The following is a 24950-nucleotide window of genomic DNA, read 5'->3' as shown; positions in this document are numbered from 1 at the left end:
TGTAACTATTTTGGGAGGCCTCGTGTTACACAAAAGCATTCAGAATTCAAATGATTCAGAAGGTTCGTTCCTGAAGTTAGCTTTTCCACCTTCCTGCATATTGCATTATTGGACAGGATATGTTTGTCGCTACCCTGCGGTCTGACCTCCGCAGCCCACGTCTCCCTCAGCTCTGACTTGAGCCTTCCCTGCCTGAGAGCTACCAGCATCCTTCTGCCAACTGGCAGCTCCCCAAGCTTAAGTTATGACTGCTATCACTACCTGTTGCTAAAAAAAACCAAACCAAAACAAAAAAACACCAAAAAAACCAAAACAGCTAAGAGTCCTAAAGCTACAATTAAAACAATACCTACCTCTCACCCAGCACTAATGAACCAGTAGACTTCCAAGTGCTTGAAAAAGTAGGGCCCCACTTCACAGAGGTGGGAGAAGATGGACAGCAAAGCCTGACAACCAGCAGCCATCTGGAATCTGGTGCTATAGATGCTGTAGCCAGCTCTCCAGCTTGGATACATCGCGTATCACAGTCCTGTTCTACTGGACTTACTTTACTTACATTTTCCTCAACACCACAGCTATTTATCTTCCTTCTCCCTCAAAACAGCTAAACCATAACATAAGCAAGTGAAACTCAGGGCACAGTTTCACATTACACAAAATCCAACACAACCTCAGGCTGTAAAGCAGCAGTCCCACCCTCCTCCTCCAAATCAGCTGCATGATCACGGGCTCAGGTCTGCACGTAAGTCTGCAGGGGAGAACAAAACAAGTTTGGTCTTTCCAGGCTCTCTCTTCTTCAGTGGTCTGGTCTTCTCTCCATCAGCTTGCTTGACTGACCTGTCAGCCTGACAGTCACAGAAGCGGCAGGACCGCTATGTGAAGAGAAGCACCGTCTCTCCCACTGTATGTGTTCCTGGATCCTAACCTAGTGTTTGCTGTGGCCATCAGACTTTCAAATGCACAACAAGATTCTTGGGGGAAAGAAAAAAAAATAAATCTGATTTTATCAGTAAGTTTTCTAAACTGTCACCAAGAAAAGTTTACAGTAATTTCTAGCTTATTGACTTTAACTAGTAAGAACACGTTTTAGAGCTTTCAATTGCTTTCATAGAACAATCTGCATCCATCTAAAAAGTCATCTGTAAAATGTATCATGACTAAAAAATACTAATATTCAAAGCATTAGAAATACTTCCATAGCTCTCCTAAATGACAAAGTTTAAGAAAAATAAATAACAAAAAGCCACCCAAACAACACATAAGATTAATGAACCTGTGTGTACAACATCCTCACAAAACCTCTCTTTTGTGGAGTACAACTCCACAGAAATTAATAAGACACTCCTAACCTGTCTTTAATTTGCTGTCCCTGGAGAAGGAAAAATCTGTATCTGTAACAGATTGATCTGTTGCCTAAATGATAACTTGCACAACTCTTATTTCAGACTACCTAATAATTGTGCTACAAAACATGGCCTTCAATTCCCTCATTTCCTGATTTTACACTGCTGCCATATTACTCATTCAGAACACTCCCATATCCAGCCAGAGCTGGAATATTACGGGACAACAGCACTTATAAATGTTATTCACCCTTAGGGTTTCATTTTACTATAAATTTCAGTTCTGTACGTTCAACATGTTAGAATGACTACCTTTAAGCAAGTTGGTTTTCCCATCAAAAATGAGCTTTGATTTAAAGTGATGACCACTGTCATTAATGAGAAGTTTCTCAGAAAACACCACCGTTGTCATTTCAGAGTGAAAAGGTGCTATCTAAAATAGTAAGCATCATTACATTTGCAAGCTGTCTGATATATGACATTATTCTCAGCATCACACCTGGGACCTGGTAGCCGTAGGTCTTCTTTTCCAGGTGTCCTAGAAAAGGTCTTTCAAAATTTTTCGGAAGGGGATGCTACCTTTGCCGTATTTAGTCAGGGTTAGACACACTAGAAGAAAGCGTTTTCTAGAAGAGAACACTAAAGAAGAAAAAGTTCTTAAACCTGTTCTCAGAGAATGCAAAGGAGCCGAGTTTTAACCATTTCCTACAGTTTGTGAAGTGGTAAAAGGATTATTAGGGACACCCTTTTTTTTTTTTTTTGTCTGGGGAATTGCAGACAAAGATGGGTCCAAGCACCCTGCCGCACTTACACAGCCCGTCCAACACATCTGGTTGCATCAGACCTACCTCCCATGTGCTGTGCATATGGCCTCTATACACACAAGGAAGCTGAAGTGTGAGATGTGCAGGGGCACAAGCCCAGCAATCAGGAATCAGAGCTTTTGCCCTTTCCCTGACAGACACAGTTCTCATATGAAAGTCCAAATCAACAACTTCTCATCAGGGAAACTCAAAGGTATGTCAGCTCTAACAATGTTAGCCATAGATAACCTGAAAAATTTCTGAAAGATCTTTTTGAAGCTCTATCAGCTCTTTCATGTTCAAACAGAACATGAAATGAACCAAGCGCATCCCAGTCATGATGAGAAGGGGAATATGTACCCCTTCATTCCCAGAAGAGCTACTTTCAAGACTGACTCCACCATACTTCCACAGTCCTGAAGCTCAAATGTCCCAGCACTTTTCTGGAGGTCACAACATCTGATAGTAAGCCTTTGGCTTCAGGAAAGCCTTAAGGAAATCCTAAGCACTGTAGCTTAGCTTTCCATAGCAAGCTCTTCTGAGGCTATAGACTATTGTTCAAAATAACACGAGTACATACCACCACCAACCATCAACAATTCAGACAAAAGTTCAGTGAGTGAGCAGTGGTAACTCTAATCCACTCTGAGCATTCACAGAAGGCTGAGTATTTCTCCTCTCTCCTTGTTTATTTCTACAAATGGGTCTCTAGAACAAATTGATCAAAAGCAAGAAGGCATTTGAAAATTTGGGCTATAACCTGGCAGAAGAACTTGTAATTGAAAAGTAAGTAGCTCATCTTCAGTTCCCATGTAGCTTAGGTCAGGCATAAGCAAGAATTAAATTCTATGGACTGGATTAAGCAAAAGGAAAGTTTTACAACTACCTGAGCACCTTTTTCAGCTGAAATTTATCTGATTTGGGATTTTATCTTTTAGATAATTTGCCAGCCCCAGCAATTGCTCTTCAAGTACATCACTTTCTCTTCTGGTAAAAACATAAAACCAAACCAAACAAACAAAAAAACCCCACAACTTATTTCTTCTCCACTACACCACAGTATGGCACAGTTCATACACTGGATTAAAGGGTATTCTACTATACTATAATTCAGCATTTTATTCAGGCTTCCAGAGGTAGATGACACATCCAGTCAGAAACAACACCCATATGAATTAATTACTAGTAAATGATATGTTTCATACCTCTAGAGCAGTGTTGAAATAATGGCTAATAATGTTCTCATTTAGAAACATTCATGCCCCAATGGCACAGAAACATTAAGGAAACCCTACCCTTCATAAAAAGCAAGATGGACAGATTACTTGCACTAAGGCTTTGTAATACTTTCAACATGAAGTCATCTCTGCAGATCACATCTGATTGTTATCAGAATGCTAATTATAGGGCTGCTAACACAAGGTCAACCCCGCTCCCCCAGCCTACCATCTAGCATCTTTAAGTCATCAGAGCCAGTATTATTTGCAAATATTTGGAGTTGCAAACCAATCTAAAAAGAACATCAAACTGCTGAACGGCTTTTAGCTAACATTACTGACACACACCCCCCCACCCCACCCCAGCCTCCTTCTCCTCCCCCAATTCTCACTTAGGGGTAGAGTTGACACCTTGAAAATTTCAATTCGACCTTGAAACAGGCAGTAATCGTTAAGAATGAAAGCCTGTAAAGTGACTTTTCCTGTATCAACACAATCCAGCAGGGAGGGAGAAGACCATTTTCAATCTACGTTTAACCCCAGACTTATTTAGAAAGAGAAATTGTACCATTTTTGGTCTTCATTTGACTAAGCCAAACAAGTAAAGCTTTTCCAGCTCCCCCCTCCCCCCCAAATCCTTATAGCCCTTCTGTTGTACTATGAACTTGCCTTCCTTGAACATTGCGAGAGCTGCGCAGTGCATCAGACAAGATTGTCTCAGAGCCTTGTGCAATCGATATGTTCCTGTTTCTCCTGGGAATACCTTGTGTGACACACCCCCAGGCTGATACTTGCTTTCTTCATATCTCAAATCTGTTTCATGCCCAAATTCAGTATCAAGTCTGCCAACTCTGGAATGGACTTCAATACTTATTCCTATTTCAAGATCTACAGTGCTTTGGGGTGAGGTGGGTGCTTTCTTTGTTTGTTTGTTATTGTTTGGGGGTTTTCCCGCCTGGTAAAAGAAGGCTAGAATAAGAAACTCAATTTCTTAATTTAAACAGGCTGTGAGAAGAAACCGAATTCTATTCCTTCTGGTACCTGATAATCATAAACTCGATGCAGTAATCCTGATGGAAGTGTTAATGTAAGCCTTAGCATACTAAGACTTCTGACCTTCAGTGCCAGTCTCTTAAGCACTTAAGTTCTATAATAACACAAAACTTTCTGAATGCTAGATGCTTGTTTATGTTTAATTTTCTACTCTTTCTTGGAAATTTGGGAGTCAAAAGGATTCCAGTTTAGATCTTTTCTTAAAAGGCCGTAAGAAACCAAAGCACAAGAGAAGGAAATGTGCTGGAACTGATTTCACACATATATTCCAGGAGTGAGGGACTGGTCTTTTTTATAACACCAAATGAAGCAGTGCAACAGATCTCAGGCTGTCACAAGTGCAAACAATCTTTCCTCTTCCTTAATAACTGCTAGATCACTTCATAAAGTTTGTGTACCACAGAGCACTGGCCATCTGCCTCAGGCACAGACAGCAAGCCATTGATTCTATGTATTAAAGTAACAATTGGGAAGCTTTTTCAAAAGCAGTTTCCCATGTTGATGCTGGCTCCTTAGGACATCACCCCACCACTTGAGAATTCAAGCTACTTGCACATCAGGCTGGAGGGAAAAAAAGAACAACATGAACTAGAGGATATGAAGGTAAGTTTCCAGCTTAACAACCCTGTACATTTATTTCTGCATGATGGTGCCTGTTAAGATTCCAGTCTTTATAAATAACACTTCATCACAGAAGAGAGGAGGAATAAAGAGCCTGATAGAGCGCCACAGTCCTCATAATTCCAAGACACCAAAGACTGTATTTAAGGTACTGATTTCCTCACAGAACACTATGCTCCCTAGCTTTTCTAAAAAGCATGGCAGCATGGCATTAAATTCCTTGAAAATACAAGTGTCATTTCAACCCAGGTTCTTCCCCATTTCAGAAATATTACATTCCAAGGAATTCTCAGGCCTCTGTCCCTGGATTTGGGGCATTGCTAATTTAAGTCTGTGAACCAAAAGGCTCAATTTTGCTTGCAAGTTAACATGGCCTCATCTCGAAACTCTTTATATGTTGTGTCAAAATGAAACACACCTCCATTTTCACTTTTGCCAGGCTTCAATTAACAGCCTTATTTTTGATCCTCTGAGCCCTTCCTTTTAATGGGACGAAAGGTAACTTAGTGGTCTGATCCATACGAGTACATAGACCTTGAAGCAAAGGCCTGAAGTTGAAGAAACATTTTGGGCTTGGCAAGGCCGCTCATATTTTGCTGGCCTAATTCAGTTTAGTCAGAAGGTGTGTCATTCTCAGGGCAGGTTTCACAAATAGTTTTGGAAACTCAGGTCTGGTACCACCTACAGGGAAACGGTAACTAACAGGAACAGCAACAAACATCTCTCAGCAGAGTACTAAAACAAACTCAACCAACGAGCAAGCAAAAAACACCTCCATGAAACTTCCCCTTCATTTGAGTCCATTCTCTGAAGGGACACTGGTCAACTGTGACTGGAGCACGGGATGAATCCCAGACACTCCAAATCTTTTTGCTTAGAGAGGAATGGAGCTAAGAAGAGCAACTGTGGCGCATCACCAGTAGAAACTATATATGCTTGCAGCAGAAATACACCCCGAGTCTAACTGCAGGCTTGGTTAATGGGATCCTGCACTGCATCAACCTAGCCCCCAGCCAGACAATGTCTTTCCAAGGCTTCTGGCCCAAAATTCATTCATTCCTAGTGATGGAACAGCATCCCCCACTTAGGCAGCTTTTCCCTTTATCACCACCTTCAAGGTACCTTGTCCTTCAACTTCCACCAGGACCTTCCACCTTTACAAGCTGTCCCTACCACTGCCAGCCCTCTCACCTCTAAGGAGAGGGGTTCAAAGCCAGGGGTCCTGCCCACAGCAAACCCGTCCTCCCCTCAGGGTGGAACAAAGCCACGTTGATGACCTCGGCAGGCCACATTCCCCAGCACGTTTTGCCAGTAGGTGACAAGTCTCTTCCATAAAACAAAGGCTCGATGTCAAAGAAACAACATAGATGCAATCAAGGTCAAAAAGCCACAAAGCATTCACAAAAAATAAACTGAAATTCCTAAATCCCCAAGTTGCTGGGCATGTTTTACTTCACACACATGGTGACATGAATGACTGAATCACAATTTATGAGTCTTAAATACATGGGATAAGCTACAATGTGCTTGTATATAATGCTTGTGTATAAAAGTGCTTTTTTTTTTAGTCTGTTGCTTATATTTAACTCCTATCCATAATTTTAAACAGCTGAAATACATTGGGAGACACGATGTGGTGTATGTGTGGTTCAAAAGTTATTTACTTGCCAAATATTAAGAGATGTATTTCTGGACATCTTAACTACATACTAGAAAACCCCATTACAATTACTTTTTGCAGCAAGCTGGTAAAGAAAAAAAACCAAAACCAAACAAACATAAAAAAATAAATCCATACACATCTTATTCTGGAATATTTGTTCAAAACAATGAGCTGTTCCCATAGACGAATTTACAGGTATGAAACAAGCCATACGCTGTAATTTGCTATGTGGCAAACCAATTAGTGATATTAATGCCTGCCTGGACAAAAGTGGTTTAACTATTAAGAATATAGAAGTAATGTTTATTACATTTGAAGATGGGGGGGGTCCCCAAAGATGTGTATCATCTTAGACTGAGATATTTTTAATTTCATTTTGTACTGTAAAAAGCGTTGTTTTCAGAATTATTGTCAGTCTGGGATTCCTATGGCAATTAAAGCTACAGATAACACTGCATTGATAGTTGTTTTTAGGGCAAAGCATAAGAGCCCTCCCAATGATCGACTTTCAAATACATTCTAAGCACAGTTAATCTAGGAACTACATTTGCCTTTAAGGGTACACAAAGGATGCTTTGAGAAGCACATCCCCTTTGCCAATATTGGAAGTCTAATAAGAAACGCTTCCTTGAAAGGAGCTTATATGGCTTTCAGCTTCCCTTTTGTTTTCATAGTAAGAAGCTAGGACTGAATTTTCAAGTGTGACTAGTAATTTTTGGATACTCAGCTTCAGATATTTTGAAAGATGCGATTTTGCAGAAGCTTAGCACCTTGTTCATGAAAAATAGGGTTTGTTTAAGGCACTGAAACTAGACAATTTTGGAGGCACACAAAATCACGGGCCCTTTCTGAAAATTTAGGTCTTGTTCCCCAGCCTTTACCTATTCTACTTCTTTCCCATTCCTTGCTACTCAACATTCCCTAATTAGATGACTCTCCAAATTCTCTTCCTGCCACCCAAAACAGGTATCCTCCATTAAGGATAAGGACTTAATGTAAAGTAGCCCTCTCCCTGCTTCATTTCCTTCTTTTCCCCAAGTCATACCTAGTATTTAGTGCTCGTCAACATTCGCCTTCAAACTAATTTTGGCAGAAACCCTCCGTTTTACAGATCGCAAAACCGAGGCAGGCACTCCTGGCGAAGAAATCACATGCAGGTCTCAAACCCAACAGCAGCTGGAGTTGCTTAAAACGTCATACTAATTATAATGCAGATCTATAGCACTGCCATAGCAGATGCAGATGTGGGATGCAGCAAGTTAAGACCTCCTGTCTACAGCTAGGACCCTAAACCCACCACAGAAACAAGAAATATCACATTCTCCCTAAGGCGCATCGCCAACTCTGTCCCCATCATTAAACATTTTGTGGCAAAAGCTCCAAGGTGCAGGCAAGATCAATTTAACCTGTTAACTACCTATAATTGCCTTTTATACCCTAGCATTTTGTAACATACTATCTACTGGGTTTTAAAAATGCACCTTTTTCCTAACATACACATATAACAAGCTCACGTGGGTCCAACATACCATCAGTACACAGGCTAGATCCTGTTCCCAGACCCATCAGAACAGAATGCCCCCAGAAGTCAATAATGTGGTCGTTCATCCAATAATCTAAAAATTTTCATCCTAAAAAATACCAAAGTATAGACGAATTACCCAGAAAATGCTGCACACAGGCTTTTTTCTTGAAAACTGTCAAATTTTGTGAGATGCCATAACCCTGGATTAACACATACATAAATCCCAAATTGCTGTTCTGTTGTTTTTCAAACTGATAAGGAGAAAAAATTAAAAGGAATCCTAAATATTTCAGTGGTCCTGAAATTAATGCAGTATTGCAACAGATGGTGAGTCAGCTGCCAAAAATTAATATGAAACATAATATTTAATGCATAGTGGTTATTTTTTTTCCCTTAAAAGATGCAAGCACATCCTTTTTTTTTTTTTTGGCAGTGAAGACAAAGCCTATTGTCATAAAAATCAATCCCCTCCAAAACCAACAGTTTGGGTATGAGTAAGTGTAACTGCTGAAGAGAGGCAGTTGAGACAACTATCTTCAATCACATCTTCAATTCTTTCCCCTTCAAGGAAATGCTTGGGTAAATGTATTTCTTCTTGAGAGAGAACAGTCACAGCAACCTCGAAGCTGCACAGGTTCTACGTTTAGGAGCAGATACAGATCCAGCCAACACACTGCAAAGAAATTCTAGCTAAACTGGGAAATGGAATAGAGAGCAAAGCTAGACTGTTTTGGTCCCCAAAGTAAGGGAACGCACAGATGGGTCTACTTAGATCTGCAGTAACTACTGTCATACAATGTTTCTGTTTTCCTTAGCTTATTCTCTTTCCTATTCAGACCCATTTTAATTCAGATTGTGTGCCAATTTACAAACCACCATTGTCAATTATGAGTTATCGAGGACCAATAAATTTACAACAGTACTTTTGAGTTTTGCCAGAAAACAGGAAACTTTTTTTCTGGCCACACAGACAACGAGCAAAAGATACTTGCCCTGGGACATTTTGTCAAGGAAAGACTACAAAAAAAACCAAACCTGGCTGCAGGCAGTACGACTGTAGCATACTATACAGTAGGACTGTTACTGCACCGAGTACAGTCAGTGACAGTCTGAAAGGTGAACATACCTCAGACAAATGGTAGGGAATTGGGGACTGAAGCTTACCAACATTTTGTAGGAAAGCTAAAAGCATCAGTCACTTGATAAGTCTGTTATTGGAAGAAAACACTTCAATGCTTACAGCGTTCAAGAAAGAAAAAGGGAAATACTGACTACCAAAATGAGGATAAGAATTTACTGTCCAGCTCATGCACACATTATGCTTTTCACAATACACTTCATTTTCATTTTTACTCTTTAGCAGCGGTCAAAGCTTTGTCTACATGGCGAAACTAAATCATTGCTGACAAATGGGTGCAGCCAAATGCGATTTCCTTTGTCTACGCTTTTAACAAGAGACATACCCTGCTCTAGTTCAGCTGCACCCCTCGTTGTCAACAACTGTCAACAGTGGTTCAATTTAGTGCACCAAGGAGAGCCCAAACAATTTGGAAAGAATGATTTGAGTGGGTCCCACCCGGCTCCTCCAGAACACACACACAGAACAGCCAATGCAAGAAAAACATTTAAAAATTATTAGGAAAATGAACAGTAAAACCCCACCAGATCTGGCAGAGGAACTGAAAGCATCTGAAGTTACTTAAGTGTTGTGACCAAAAAAACCCACCAACTCAACTGACTTGTCAGTTGCCCAAGTTACAGTCGCCCATTTCTTCTTTACTTTGTCAGAGAGGAGTCTGTGATAAAGAAGCTAGTGACAATATCGGTATCATAATTTTATTTATTTTACGTTAAAAAAACCCATAAGCCTTACAAACCAGAAAAAAATATCACCATAGCTAATTTGAAAGGCACTCTGCCACTTGCCCTATAGGAGGCAAATACAACTAATGCAGATTGCACTGGTGGCGTCTACCATGACTTTAAATCATGTCGATATTCCCTCTCACACTTTAACAGCCAAAAGAATTACAATCTGCTTGGATTAATGCACTACACTGTCATTAGGCTGGCAATTAAATCCCATTTCTGAGATTGTGTGATCTGAGTCACCAACATCTGCAAATATCTTTACATCTTGTGTAATAGCTGGCCTCAGATCTTGATATACCAAAGTAAAAAGGCCTTTTTAATGGCTCCCATGTTACTTTGGACTTACAACTTCATGATGACAGCAGCTTTTCAAAACAGCTCATGAATCAAATTTATTATCCAGTTTGTCATGTGGGATTTTCTAAACTCTAAGCCAATAAAGCAACAACGAATCAAGGTCATTGTTTATACTGCATGAATAAAAATTAACCACCTGTTCAAAAATTTTTCTTTTGACATTGAAAGGTATTTGGTCTCATAGAGACTTTTGACATATGCAGCATTCACCAGTTCTTCTACACATCTGGGAATGTGTGAGAGAACATTCTCAAACAGCATCTCCTCTCATGCCAGTCTGTCCTGACATTTAAAACAAAAAACAAAAAAACAAAACAAAACAAAAAAATCTGTCAGTCATCCTACTGCTTCCAACATCAGTAGTTACACATGAGACAATCCCATTGCAGGATGCTCACCCTGGGGATGCTCACCCCAGGAATTAATTTCTTCCCCAACAGTATCATTGAATATCTAAGTAGATCAGTGATTTTCAAACGATGGTTTAGTGGTAAGAACAGCAGCACAGGAAGATCTTTTTGCCATACAGATCAGAGAAGAGACAACACATTATGGGCTCTGAAAACAAAGTCTAGCTCTACAAACCCACAGAAGAAAGGAAGAACTACTACCTTCTCCAACCATAGATATTAAGATAACCATTTCTTTCCTTAAATTAGAGCCTAACCATGAGGCATAATAAAATGTATGCTATACAGACCGAAATAAGGAATGCTACCTTTAAAAATTCCAGTCATCTTTTACTTCTTCAACAGTTACTTGCAGTACTTGCCATACCAGAGGAACAGCCACTGTTTACAGCCAGGAATCTATATCCATATCTATATCTATCTATAACCAATAAACACACCACCTAACAGTAACCACAATGAAAGCCAGGAAACTCTACTTGAAGTGCAGACCCACAAAGTTTCTCTGCAGGGTTTACTCTGAAGTTGACCGCTGCAAGTGACCCACGGCTATCTACAGCAAGCACCTGCATTCATAGCACACGATGGCCAAGCTGATGCCCTGAGCCCTTCCCCACCGAAGCAGGCACGCTGCAGGCAGTACCTCCTTGATCCGCTTCACGAGCGCGTTCTGATCAAAGGCAACTGCTTCTGCACACTGGTGAAGATGATCTTGGTACCGGAGACACAGCTGCAGCACCTGCTGGGGGTCCAGCTTTTCCAGTTTGGTGTTGGTCGGAGAAGTCTGCCCACTGAGGAGTCCTACAAGGCAAGGGAAGGACCAGAGTTAATCTGACTGTTCATGGAACTGGTTCAGCTGCAAGCTGAGAGGCAGCAGAACAAACCCAGAAAAAAGCTTTATAAGGAAGGGGTAATGAAAAACTAATTCAGGATCTTAGGCTACTGAATAGACTCCAGCAACGTAACAGTCCAGTGAAGGCTAAAAGTAAGAAGGGTGCGGATTGAAGATTTATGGATGTTTAGGATTTATAGCAGTGCAAAGAACAGTTTGCCATACAGCTTAGCCCCCCCCGAAAGAAGTTAAACACAGACTCTAAATGCAAGTCCATTAACGCACCTCAGCTTGGTTTTCAGTGATATGCTGTGTAAAGCTAGTCCTAAACAGTAAAAAATGAACCCCCTCCTTATTTATGTATGCCAGAAGGGAAGGGAGTTGAGATCTGCATTCCCATATGGGCATGGGACTCAAACTGTTTTCACTAGAATCATGCTGTCAAAACCAGAGCTCTAAAAATTCACTGACCCCCTGAAACAAACCTGAATAAAAAATTACCCACCTAAGTTAAATTACTAGGGGTGAAATGTCCACGTTTTGCCTACCTTGCCTTTTTTAAGGATTCAGAACCCTTTTATCTTCTAAGATCTTTCTTCACAATCTCAAAGACTAGCAATATACTTTCTTCTCTTTTTTTTTTTTTTTTGTTAAAATGGAATTAAGATCCTTACCTAATTGTGTGAACAGGTTTCAAAAAAAGCTCACCAAAAAAGGGTATTAGACTTAAAATTGGGACACTGGTAATATCCAGAGGAGCGAAATTGTCCAGAGAAATTTCTCCTGCCCATTGTTTGTTGCCTACATAGCACAACTTGAGAGCCTTTGCTGAGCTCAAGCATGCGTGTGCCATACTTTCCCCAAAGCTGCTGGAAAAAATCATGCTAAACTCAGGCCACCCTTTTTTTGCTATTTCATTTACTTACTTTCATTTAATTTTCCTTCAGCATTAGCACAACTTTTTTCTTAGTGGGACACCATCTGTGACAACCAGCACATACACACAATCTGCTTTTCCCAAAACATCCGTCAAGCTATGTAAACTGAATTCAGTGACTGCACGCATGTGCCCTTTGGGACTCTCAGTTTACAGACAGGAAAAGACATTAAAACAGCAAATGTAAGCAAGTATCACACTAAGCAATTAAAAAGTAATAAATGCCAGTTATTTGGATTGGAAAAGTTCTTCTAAGAATGTACCTCAGTGGGAAATGGAAACTATTTTGGATGGCCCTCATGCCTATTGGAAGCTCCAACTGGTGACATCGAGTTCTTGCCAAAACACAAGAACAAGATAGAAACCAAGATGTAAGTCAGAAGCATCTTATGAATTTGAGAAAGTTAAACCTTTGAAAACATTTGCAGACAGAAATGAAAACAAAACCAGGACAGCAACTTCATCAGATACCGTGAAGTAGGTTTACTTTTCATCAACACTCAACAGTTTATTCTCTCAGGATGCTCTCAATTACTCTTTGCACAAAACCTTTTCTTTCCTCATCTTAAGGGGAAAAAAGGATAATTTTGTTTTACTGACTTGTTGCCCACTACAGTTGTGCTGTGTGAGTCAAGAGGTCAGCAGAGGAAATAGACACTTCACTATTTAGTCTCAAACCCCTGTATTAGCAACAACCAAATTTTTTTTTTTTTTATGTTTTAAAAAGAATCATCTCAAACAAAATCTTAGGTCCAGCAATATCTATCGCAAATCTTTCAAGCCTACTTTCAGCTGAAGAGCAAAACTTTAATGGGAGCAAACCCACTGAAAGAAATAGGACTTTCTTAAATGTATACATTATGTTCTAGTGCTTCCTCAGTTTGTTAATTCCGATCTTCTATAAAATTATCTTGACAGGATAAATGTTCAAATAATGTTGTCAACTTTTTGTATGTTGAATGTTCACACAGGAATGAAGAGTTCACCTTACACCTGAGGCAGTTATCCTGTTTCCGCACCTATCAAATACATGATGTTATCAACCAACTAGTTTTCTTTTATTACTAATCTCTCACCAACTTCAAGAGGAGGAAGAAAATTAGACTCTATTTAAGAGACGTAATTAACATGAAGTGTGTATTTTGGCCAACTTACACTGCTTATGAGAATTCTGAAGCAGAATAGGCCCAAGGACTGTAAAATGAGCTATAAAGGAACACGCTACTCAAACTTGTATTATGTACTTACAACCTTGTACAGGTTACAAAATGCTAAAAGCAAAATTAATAAACTGTAAGGAGCCTCTAATTCACTATCCAGAAAAACACAAGCGCAAGTGAAGGGAGACGTTAACTGTTCAGCTAGAATTCCTTTGTAAGAAGGCAGAGGTGGAAATACAATCCAGTACAAATGTTTGGAGTAGCGATAAAAAACAAACAGCATATGCCGCTTAAAGATAGACTATGGTATTGTTTTGGGTGATGCAGTAGGGAAAAGCCAAAAGAATTAGCTTCTCCAAAGACCTCTAGGCTCATGATGACAATGCCAGAGAACAATTTAGCTTAAGAGTTTCAACTTGCAAGAAAAGAAAAAGTAAACCGCATGAAAAAGGCCATACAGCCATCCACCTGGCAGAAATTCCCATTGTCAAAAAGTCGACCCACCATTTTTGTTGTTCCCAGTAACTACTTATTGCCCACTCTATAAATATTAACATTTTCTTAACATTAACACCCCCCTCTACTCCGCTCTGGTGAGACCACCACCTGGAGTTCTGCATCCAGCTCTGGGGAGCCCAGCACAAGACCAACATGGACCCGTTAGAGCCGGTCCAGAGGAGGCCACAAAAACAGTCAGAAGGCTGGAACACCTCCCCTGTGAAGAAAGGCTGAAAGAGTTGGGGTTGTTCAGCCTGGGGAAGAGAAGGCTCCAGGGAGACCTCATTATGGCCTTTCCATACTTAAAGGGGGCTTGTAAAAAAGACAGACTTCTTACCAGGGCCTGTAAGTGACAGGACAAGGGGCAACCATTTTAAACTGAAAGAGGGTAGGTGCAGATTGGACATGAGGAAGACATTTTTTACTATGAGGGTGGCAAGACACTGGAACAGGTTGCCCAGAGAAGCTGTGGATGCCCCATCCCTGGAAGTGTTCAGGGCCAGGCTGGATAGGGCTTTGAGCAACCTGGTCTAGTGGAAGGTGTCCCTGCCCATGGCACGGAGGTTGGACTAGATCATCTTTGACCATCCCTTCTGACCCAAACCACTAAGATTCTATGATTTTATTGATTTGCTGCACTTTATTTTTTAGCAAATCAGTAGCTTTGCTCCAGAAGAGCACATGGCAACAATAAGTCATCTTGAAACTTCAATGGAAGAGAGACTGCAAGCACTCAGATCCCAGAAAGGTTTTACCAGGGAAGCCCAGGGAGTAGAAACAGAGAGATGGAGGGCTGGAAAGGAGCCCCCCCCCGCCCCGTGCCATGGAACCCAGATCTCTTGCCTTCCTCGTCTCCCCAGCAGCAGGCAGTAAGCCCAAACAGGTTTAATGCAGTACCTCCTCCGTGAGCTCTGCACTTAAGAGACAGCAGCACACTTCCCTATACCCATGAAAAAATTGAGACCCACAGGAAAAACCCTGAACCAGAATCAGTGAGACACAGAAAAGGGTAGGGGGTTTAAAAGGGTGTTGCTGGTATCCTTTGTTCCTATACTAACAGAAAGTTGAGGAGATATCTAAAAGCCTCTAGCAATTCAGCACTGAGAAAGCTTGATTTTTAGAGCAGAGAGATGGCCAGCACTGTGAACCTCCAGGTATTATTAAACAACCCACCTCTTGGAAAATCACTGCTTCCTTCTTGTCCCACACTTTGAACTCTCCACTGAACAGGGCTATCCCTCAGTGACTGGTCTACCCAGGGTTTGTAAAAGGATATGAGATCATATCTGTTGCAACAAAATATTTATTAGGTCACTCTTACAAGTGCCAAAAGGGGGAGAGACAGAGGTAACCGAGTGGCTCAGGCTTACTCCCAAAACAGCCAGACTTGAACCTGATCACCAGCACATCTCAGGGCAACTAACTGCTGAGCTACTACCTCTTCACTGAGGAAAGGGTGTTCCTCTGATTTTGTCTGTGTGATTATTACTCCCCACCCCCCATGAGCACGGTTCTGCTCTTAAATGGGAAGAAAACAGCACCTGAAGTTTTAATTTCTTATTAAATTGAATACTCATTTTTTCAAGCTGTTGGTTCTCTTCCAAAGAAGGAGGCACAGCAGGAATCATCTTTGCACCATTTGAAACCTCGAGAAGAGACTGCTTAGCACATGAGTGATGCGACATACCCCAGCACGATAAGGAAAGGCGGCATGGAAGATGTCGTGGCTTGGGGAAAACAAAAATGGGGAAACAGGAGAAGGATTACTGTAGAGCTTTAGCACATGGACCAAAAATGCTTTGGCAACTGCCAAACATGCACAGTCTTGGCTATCAAATTACACCATAAAACAAATACGAAGACAGACCATGTTACGTGCCTGCCACGATGAAGAGAAGTCAAGATCTCCCACCTACTCTGGATACATCTGATAAACAAACAGCATGCCCATGAAGGTGATAAACAGCAACTGGGACAAAGAAAGATTCACATTTCAGCTCCTAAATGGTGCTTTAGAAAAAAACCAACCCAATACACCAAGTATGTCATGCATAGAGAAATATCATATATCACTACAAGGCTAGCTGACCCACAGACTTGACAAATCTGTTATTGTTTCCATATTTCTTGGCAAAGCAGAGGCATGTTAAAACCATTTTCCTCCTACTTAGTCATCTCCTTGTTGGTTCCAGGTCAACATACACTTCCAACAAATCACATCCTACTGAGCAGAAGAAAGCTTTTAGTTTAAAAAGCATTTTTATGACTAGAAGTGAAGTTCTTGAAGAAAAATGCTTTACATGCTATACTGATTCTACATACATACAGAACATAGTAACCCACCATAGTTTCGTTCTGCTGCTTTGACAATCCTAACAACTTGAGTGCTTTCCAACCTGAAAAGCATTAATATTTCTTTTTGATTTCTGTATTTCCACTTGTCAATCACCTTTTCAACCAGTAACAGCAGACATTACAAAAAGAAAATCAACAGGTCCACAGTTGTTAATTCATTATTACAGACAGCAAAACACATGATACTGTGGTCTTGTTACTAATTTTAAGGCCAGGAAGGGTTGCTGTCATCAGCTAACCAATCTTTCTGTAGAATATAAGTGAGGACTTTAAAAGTAACTCCTTATTTAATCAGACCAGAATTCTACCTTGCCCAGAATACTGCTTCCAACATTTGACAACAGTGGACATTTAGAAAACAATATCAGTTTTTCTTCCTCTACGACAACCTTCCTGCCTCCAAAAGTTATTAATAAAATTTTCAGGCACAAAATACTGTGCTCAGTGAAGCTATGATACTTGAATTTCACTAATCCTTTTTGAAAGGTATACATTTATCTCTACAGTATCCTGTGGCAGTAAGGAATATGCTTATTTATGCACAGCGTGAAGAAAACTCTTTTCACTTGCTTCACACTTGCTACTCTGTAGTAGTTGTGCTCTAACACAACAGAATCTAGAGCGGGGTGTACTTCCTCCCACCGCCTTTCCAAGCTCAAGAACCGCACTGATCAGTCTTCTCTCCCGCAGAAGACTTAATTTCTCTGATTACCTCTGTAACACCTTCAAATACCTCTAACCTGAGGCCTGACTTCCCTCTTTAAAAGCCAAGTCAATTCTTCTACATAGTATAATGGTTTCACCTCTAACAATCCAGTTGCTTCTATAATTGCTACCCCTTTGGTGGACCTACTAATCAGCAAATCCCTTTTTAAGAGTATTGCACATGTCATCACCTCTTCTCCTGAGAGCAAGGTTAAATGAAGCAACAGACTACACACCACGATTAACAATAGCTTGTCAACTTTACAGAGGCATTCCCAGTTCTGGTACCTGTTTCTGGAGGTTTATTACCGTGTACATCACTATTTTTTCTAAAACCTCTTCTGTGAACACTTCTCATTCACCCTTGTAAAGAATGACATACTTCTTTTGTAGCAAATGCTGATTCAAGTAATTGATTTTGCTTTTCTGAAATTCTTCTCTGAAGACAATCCCACAGACTCTTCAGCAAGCTTCTGGAGAGTCTAAAAAGCTTTTATTAAGTATATGCTAGCAGAAAGCTGTTTTCAAGGAATTTCTACTCTGGTGTCCTCATGATTTCATAGTTAACCTGCTAGAGTTTGTGATCTTTTGGTCTCCTAACAGAAGGTTCTTTTTGCCCTTTTTTTTGTGTGGTTATCTTTTTGCCTACAGCTCCCTTCACACTGCTTTAACTACACTGTTTTTCCCTCTCCCATCCTTCAAAAATCACCTGTGCTGCGTGCAATTTAGTGCATTTGAGCTGTTCCCAACTTCTGCTCTTACTACCCTCATTTTTTAGGAGACTCCTCTTCATAAATTTAATCCGACAGCAAAACTTTTTCAGCTCTTCTATTCCTCATTCAATTTGAGCAGACTATGGTTACAGTTAATATAATAGCATTGAGTCATTTCATTTACCCTCATTAAGACAGCATTAGTTTTAGCTTAAAAAGCGCTAGTGTTTTTCAAGACTCCAGGAATTTTCCTGTGTTCCAAGAGTATTTAAAAACGATCAACCCCACGACTTGCCTCATCAAGCATTTCTAAAGCTCCTGGGTAGAAGCTACCCAGTCCGGCCAGCTTCTTAAATAAAGCCTGGCCTCAGTGGCCACAGGTTAACTATTACAGTCGCCTTTCTTGTTGCTATTTGCATGGGGAGATTGTTTTGCCAGTACCTTCAGGCATCCTAAGGACCAAAAAAAGATCCACACAAGAAACAGATGAAATTACATCCCTAAAGACCGAGTCTTCTTTCTTGACTGTTATTGCTTGCACAAGTTTGGAGGCAGCAACTTGCTATTAGCTGAGATAGAGAGCTTGTTTTCATATACTCTCCATGCAGAACAGCTTTAATATGACATATGGAAAAGAAATAATTGCACCTGTATGTGTAGCAGAATAAAAAGGCATTAAAAGACTTCCAAACAAGTAAGGCAATCAGATTTACAGGGCTCCTACTGACTAAATGCTTTGAATTTTAATTGTGTACTTCCTCTCTCATTCTTGAAGACTAAGTAAAGACTGCATTTTCAACAAACCCTGAAGAGTCAAAATAGCTTTTTGGGAGGTTGTTTTGTTTTGTTGTGGTATTTTTGTTTGTTTGTTTTAATAACACCTCAGTTGGGAAACATCAAAATTTATACACTCAAATTTGGAAACCCAGGCCACCCTTAAGAAAAGGGCACGTACCATAGAATTAATAAAAGTCAACAGTAAAGAAGCTGAAGAAAAGTAAAAAAGAAAAAAAAATAAAATCACTGCTACTCACCCAGAAATATTTAAGCTCAAATGTGGATGACCACATGATCTTTTTCACAGACCAGTTTATTTTCTAAAAATCTCACTGATAAAACACCTTGTAATAAAATACATATTCACTCCAAGACAAAAGTTGGCTTTGTCGACTGTGTATTTTCAATTCCTTTGAACTTTAATGGGGGAACACAATGACTGTAGGCAAACTGAATAGCTATTATGTGAGCAAAGAACATATTTGTACTGTGGCAAGGAATGTTGGCTGTAACAGCAGATTTTCCCTCTACTTTGGAGTCAGTACCATGTGATCATTTACTTCTGCATGGGCGACAGATGGGCTGAAGACTCTCATCTTGTCACATCTTTTCACAGGCAACTTTTCTGACCGCAGAGCTCAAATATGCTCTCAGTATGAATACTGCACCTCAGCCTCCTAACGCAGTGTAAGCTATTAACTGTAAAACAGTACTCACCAGGATATATAAATCACCTTCCTTTTTTGTTCCTCTGCCATTTGTCTTAAAAAACAAACATTAAGAAGAATCTAGACATTTAGGCTTCTATAAAAATGTAGTCTGCTACAATTCTAAGACAAAAACTCTACACTCTTAAGAGATTTCCACCTGTTAAGGTCACATAATTTACATTAGAAGAAATTGTGATTCAGAGGGGATTCTGTTGTTGTTATTATTATTACAATAAAAACAGTATTTGGTTATGATATTTCTGCTTTCCTATTGAGCCTCATTTTTCCTTAGGACTAGATCTTGCAAAGATTTCTATACATCACTAAAGCTTTCTCCTGTCACATAGGTATGGCTATACATAATCAATAATGTGCACACAATTTTTTGCACCACTGAAGCCTGCAGCTTCTCTGATGTGACGACTTTAGTCCCACACTTTGTATGATCCGTACAGCAGTTAGCACAATGGAGCCTGATCATGGCCAGGAATTTGAAGACTGCTGCTAAACACAAATGTCTCAGTGATGCAAAAAAATCTCTAAGTTAAAATTTCCATTTGAAAAGAAGTAAAACAGAAAGAAATCAGAAATGCTTCCTCATTTGGACTGTTAGAAACCTGAATGTCCAAAAGGAGAAAATAGCGCACCATCTGCATGTACTGAGATTTCAGTTTGCAGTTACTTAGATATGCCTCTCTGGAAGTATGAGATTGCCCAGTGCTACACCTTCAAAAAGTCACTAGTGGTTGCCATAAAATTGGAAGCATGTCTACCAATACCCTTCTTTTGAAGCTTCAGGTAGGAAAAAAGGTACACAACATACTCTGAAGAAAAGCACACAGCTGCACTTTGTCAACTAAAAGCAGCCTCCAAGGTCCCACCCAGTCCATCTCCCCACTGATTTTTCAATTCTAGAATGCATAAGTAATATCAAAAAGAAATGGGTTTGACTACACAGTTGCAATATTGTATGGCCAGCTTCCTGCAACAGAACCTGAAGTATAAAAATAGGCACAAGGCTAGAAAAATGGATGGGGTAGTTCACAGGGAAGTGAGAGACGATGGTCCTGTGTCATGCACTAAATTGTATTTACTCTGCAGCAACTTTTTTTTTTTTTTTTTTGGAAAACACATCAAGAGAGACCCAAGACCCACCATCATCTGATTACATAAGCACATGATATCCACAGGCTACAACTGACCCCGTTATCCTCAGTACTCTGCAAACCAAAAGGCCAGAAGACTAACGTCATTTTATAAGATGAGGAATTGAGACACCAAGAGATTAAATGATTTATCTGAGACCACATGGAAACTGCTGTCCCTCGGCCTAATGACTTCACCGCCAGAACATCCCTCTCCTTCTCTCACTCTCAAATACCAAATGCCAGCAGGGCAGGCGGCAGCGGAGCCTGCCATCAGCGTTGAGGACTGAGCATCAACACAGTCTCTCCCACACAGATTCTCAGACATCTAATAAAGGTTCGTAAGACAGCTAGAGCCAAATCAACAGCTTCTTCCTTCCAACCCCCACATACACGTTCCACAAAAGAGAAGGTCCAATTCTCATCTTCCTCATCACATGCCTCACCACAGCTTTTGCACAAAAAACAATTCACTTCACTAAAGCCACAGAGAACTAATCCAGTGGTTTTCTTTTTCCTCTAGGGTAGCAAAAGGAATCAGAGCACCAGGCGATCAAAAACTAGAGCTAGTGCCAGCAGAGGCAGAAGAGAGGGAAGGGAAGGAAAGGACAGAGTGGGACTTTTCAGTTTTAGCAACAGCAAGCTGTCACTTCAAATTTTTTTGTGCATGCAAAGCATTGAGAAAGTCTCAACTTTACCTGTCCACACATCTTCCTTGAAATAACAGGATTTTAACTACCTTTCGTATCTCTCTCCCACTGCAAACTTTGGTTGAAATTTGCCACCAGATGCAAAGTTTTCTAGGCTGTAGATAGAAAAGGGACAGCAGGAACAAACTCAATTTATTTTAAATTAAATTTAAAAAAAACAAAACCCAAATGTCACAAAAATCTACAAGCTAAAACTCATTTAATTGATTCTATTACTAGTAATAAAGATTAGCCTCATGGCAATCTTTATTTTATTTTAGGCAAAAGTGCATGGATATTCATCCACACGACATAGCACATACTAGCAGGAAAAAAAAAAACAAAACCAAAAACCCGTGTTCAGTGGTTTGGAAGAAAGGTGACATCTAAAGTCAACTCTGAGCCCAAGGGCACCCACGTGAAGTTGGGGCACGTTTGCTGTTCCACAATAACCAGCTTGTGTACACACTAACCCCAAGTAAATTCAGTGGGGGTAGAGTATACTGTGCTACTTTTACGAAGAGGCAAAAGCACACACACAAGCAATTACTACAGCGTAGCTGAAGTGCTGCAAGCCTGAGTTCACAACCTAGTTTTCTCCACAGTAACTTATTCATAGGCCTTGTGCCTGAGACCACGTTACAGGAAAGACGATGTAAGGGAAAACGGCCAGCCACTTCAGGCTCACAGATTACATCTACGACATGCCTGTAAAGGAGGTATGCTTCTTCTACAAGTAACATCTTTTATTAGATTAACCAATATCGTTGTTTGTTGGTTTTCTCCAAAGTTTCAGGCACTTTCTTCAGTTCAGATGTCAATTTGACTTTTCTGTTTGCAGTTTATTGCCACAGCATGGCACAGAGCAAGACTGATGAACAGGCCATTTACTTATGGATTCAGCAAGTCCAAGACTTCAGTTTTCTTTTCCAGAGATGGAGAAAAGGGTTTTAAAAGTGGCAGAGAAAACTTTAATGATAGCTTCACTGAAAGAGTTCCTTTTAAATAAGTAATAGGCTCTGCTGATGAAACTTTTTATCGATGCTTTGTAATTGCAAACAAAGCACAGTGCTGATTCTGGTATAACCATCATTTATATACATGAAATACGTGGTTTCTATTTGGTATGTAGCAGCACTTTTCATGTATTTCCTATCATTTCTGTATCATCACAAAAAAGTGGACACCTGTTATATTTTCTTCCTCTTTCCTCACAGGGAATTTCTGTATCATATCAAAACATAGTCAAGTGCTAGACTGAAAATCATTCACTTCTGTTCTGGCAAACACTACATCCTCAATTACAACTGCAGCCCCAAACCTCAAGGGTTTGAGCAAAGGCACACTGCCATAGTAAAATTAACATCATGGCTAAAAGTTATGGCAATGTCATGGCCTTTGTCCATTTTTCCAAGAGCACTATCTAAAATATACGTTAAAGAAGCACTGTCCAAAACATACTATTGACACTTTCTGGCCACAAGTACTAGGAATAGTGATTTCTCTCTACTAGGTACATTCAGGAACATATAGGAAGAGCAAGAGTCATTTGTAAATGCAAGACAGTTGACATTTTCTACTCTACCTTTTTTTCTCACGTGACCCAACTTACCACTCAGTCATTTTGCTAGCAGTAGGGGCTGCCACTTCACAACCAAATTTTAATTTGGATGATACTTTTTTTCCTCTCTGAAGGCTTTACCAGCATGATTTGAAATGGCTGCACTACTCAGGAGTAGCAAAGTCCAAGTGGGGCTGATGAAACTTCTTTAATGATACAACCCATATTTACATAGCTCATACAGCATATACTTTACACAAATTAAGTAAATGCTCCTTACTTTTTCTTATAACAAGTTTAAGTGGACTATTTCGTTTATTAGGGTAAGTGGTTATCTACTAGCAAGTCCAACTGAGTAAAGGAAAGAGAGGTCTACCCACCGCATTTCTCCTGTTCAGTACAAAGTGAGGAACCATCACTTTGGAAACCCGGATGCCATCAGACAATTGAACTTTTTTCTTCATCAACCCCACTGCCCAAACAGCACAAAATTATTCAGGAAGAGCCATTTTCTATTTAAATGATCCTACCATCTGTCATTTCTTCTGTGAACCCTGCTGCTGAAGTCTGAACTAATGCTTTCATCCCTGTCCTAGCTCTCCTACCTGTACTTAAAATACTCAGGTTTTGTTCCTGCCTTCCTAATTCAAGTTAGCCAAACTCAAGCGCTGATGTACTTCTCTTTCTCAGTCTGCTTGGATTCTTTTCCCGCATCCATTAGAACCAATTTTAGAAGTAACTCAAGGGATACAACGGATGTCATTCTCCCAGCAGGACTGGCATCTAAATAACTATTACTGTTCCCAGCATTGTACTGCAACATAAGGGTATTTTCCCTGGCCAGAAGGAATCATGGAGCTGGCATGAAATTGTAACAACTAAATTTAGGATATTGAAATTACTCAAAGGTTGAGTTGGGGAGAGAAGGAGGAGACAATACACACACTATTTACTTTTGACAGTGTGTTTAAAAAACTAATTACTCAGCTTTACAGGGCTTATTAGGGCACCTAAAACATTCAACAGTTACACAGAAGTAAGTGGCCTGCTGTGCTCTATATTACCTCCGTGTTTATCAGCTCCTGTCAAATACTGTCAAGTGGCAAAGTGCCTTGAAGAAAGACAAAGCACAATAAGGAATCCCTAGCATGAAGTGTTTTAAAATCCCCAGGGCGGGGGGGACGGGGGCAAATCAAGCAAATTGCACCTCCTCTGTAGTAGACAGTTTACATTCCTTTTGCACTTCAGTAAATGAACTCACTAGTAAAATATTATGAAAGAGCATCATCTTACTATTAAAATAAGCTGCTACTTAAGCAAGCTTTGAATACCTAATGACCATATTTGTGCAATCCTGTCCTTATAGGTAACCTGTAGATAACAGTACTCTAGGAGTACCGCTTTTATCAGTTACAACAAGTAACAGCACAGCGTCAGTGAGCCTGGGAGCTTCTTGAGCCCCAGCTCCCCACGCTGGAGGACAATGACTCGAGTCCCAGCATAGCCATCAGCCCAGGGAGACACATTTCGGAGCCAGCCCTGACAACTTCCACATTCCAGCTCCGCCAAGCACATGCGTCACTCCCTCTGTGGTTAGAGATACCCAGAATATAAGAATTCATTTCTCCCTGCACTTAACCCCCCCCAAACAGTGCAGCTGTAAAAACATCCCCCCCCCCCTTATTTTTTAATACACAGTCTACCGATGGTGTGCTCACACACAGCACGAACTTATCTCCTAAGTCTGTCATGGAAAGTATCAGTCATTCTATAGCAAAAATTCACTTCCTCATCGTAACTATTCCAAATACACGGTAGGTGGAGTTTTGCTCATCCGCAATCACGTCTCCCTCAAGGTACTTTTAAGGTCCATTACAAGACCTATAAAGCCTTTATACCCGGAAAGCCTCCCAGAAGTCAGGAAAAGCCCCCTGCCCCTGTTTAAGAAGGGACCCCCACAGAACTACATCCTGAGCTGAACTTAAGGGGTTCTGCCACTGAAAA

General features: G+C 40.3%; 1 protein-coding gene across 1 annotated transcript in view; it reads right to left on the bottom strand.

The window, feature by feature from the left end:
* The window catches only part of BORCS5 (BLOC-1 related complex subunit 5), a 76885-nt gene that overhangs the window by 9908 nt on the left and 42027 nt on the right, over window positions 1-24950 (bottom strand). The window contains exon 3 of the mRNA XM_049822385.1: window positions 11508-11665. Within this exon, the coding sequence (XP_049678342.1) occupies window positions 11508-11665 (158 nt within the window). The remainder of the gene's footprint in view (window positions 1-11507; window positions 11666-24950) is intronic.

This window comes from Accipiter gentilis, chromosome 18 (assembly GCF_929443795.1).
Source record: "Accipiter gentilis chromosome 18, bAccGen1.1, whole genome shotgun sequence".
NCBI lineage: Eukaryota > Metazoa > Chordata > Aves > Accipitriformes > Accipitridae > Astur > Astur gentilis.
This window is presented reverse-complemented; position numbering and strand designations above follow the sequence as displayed.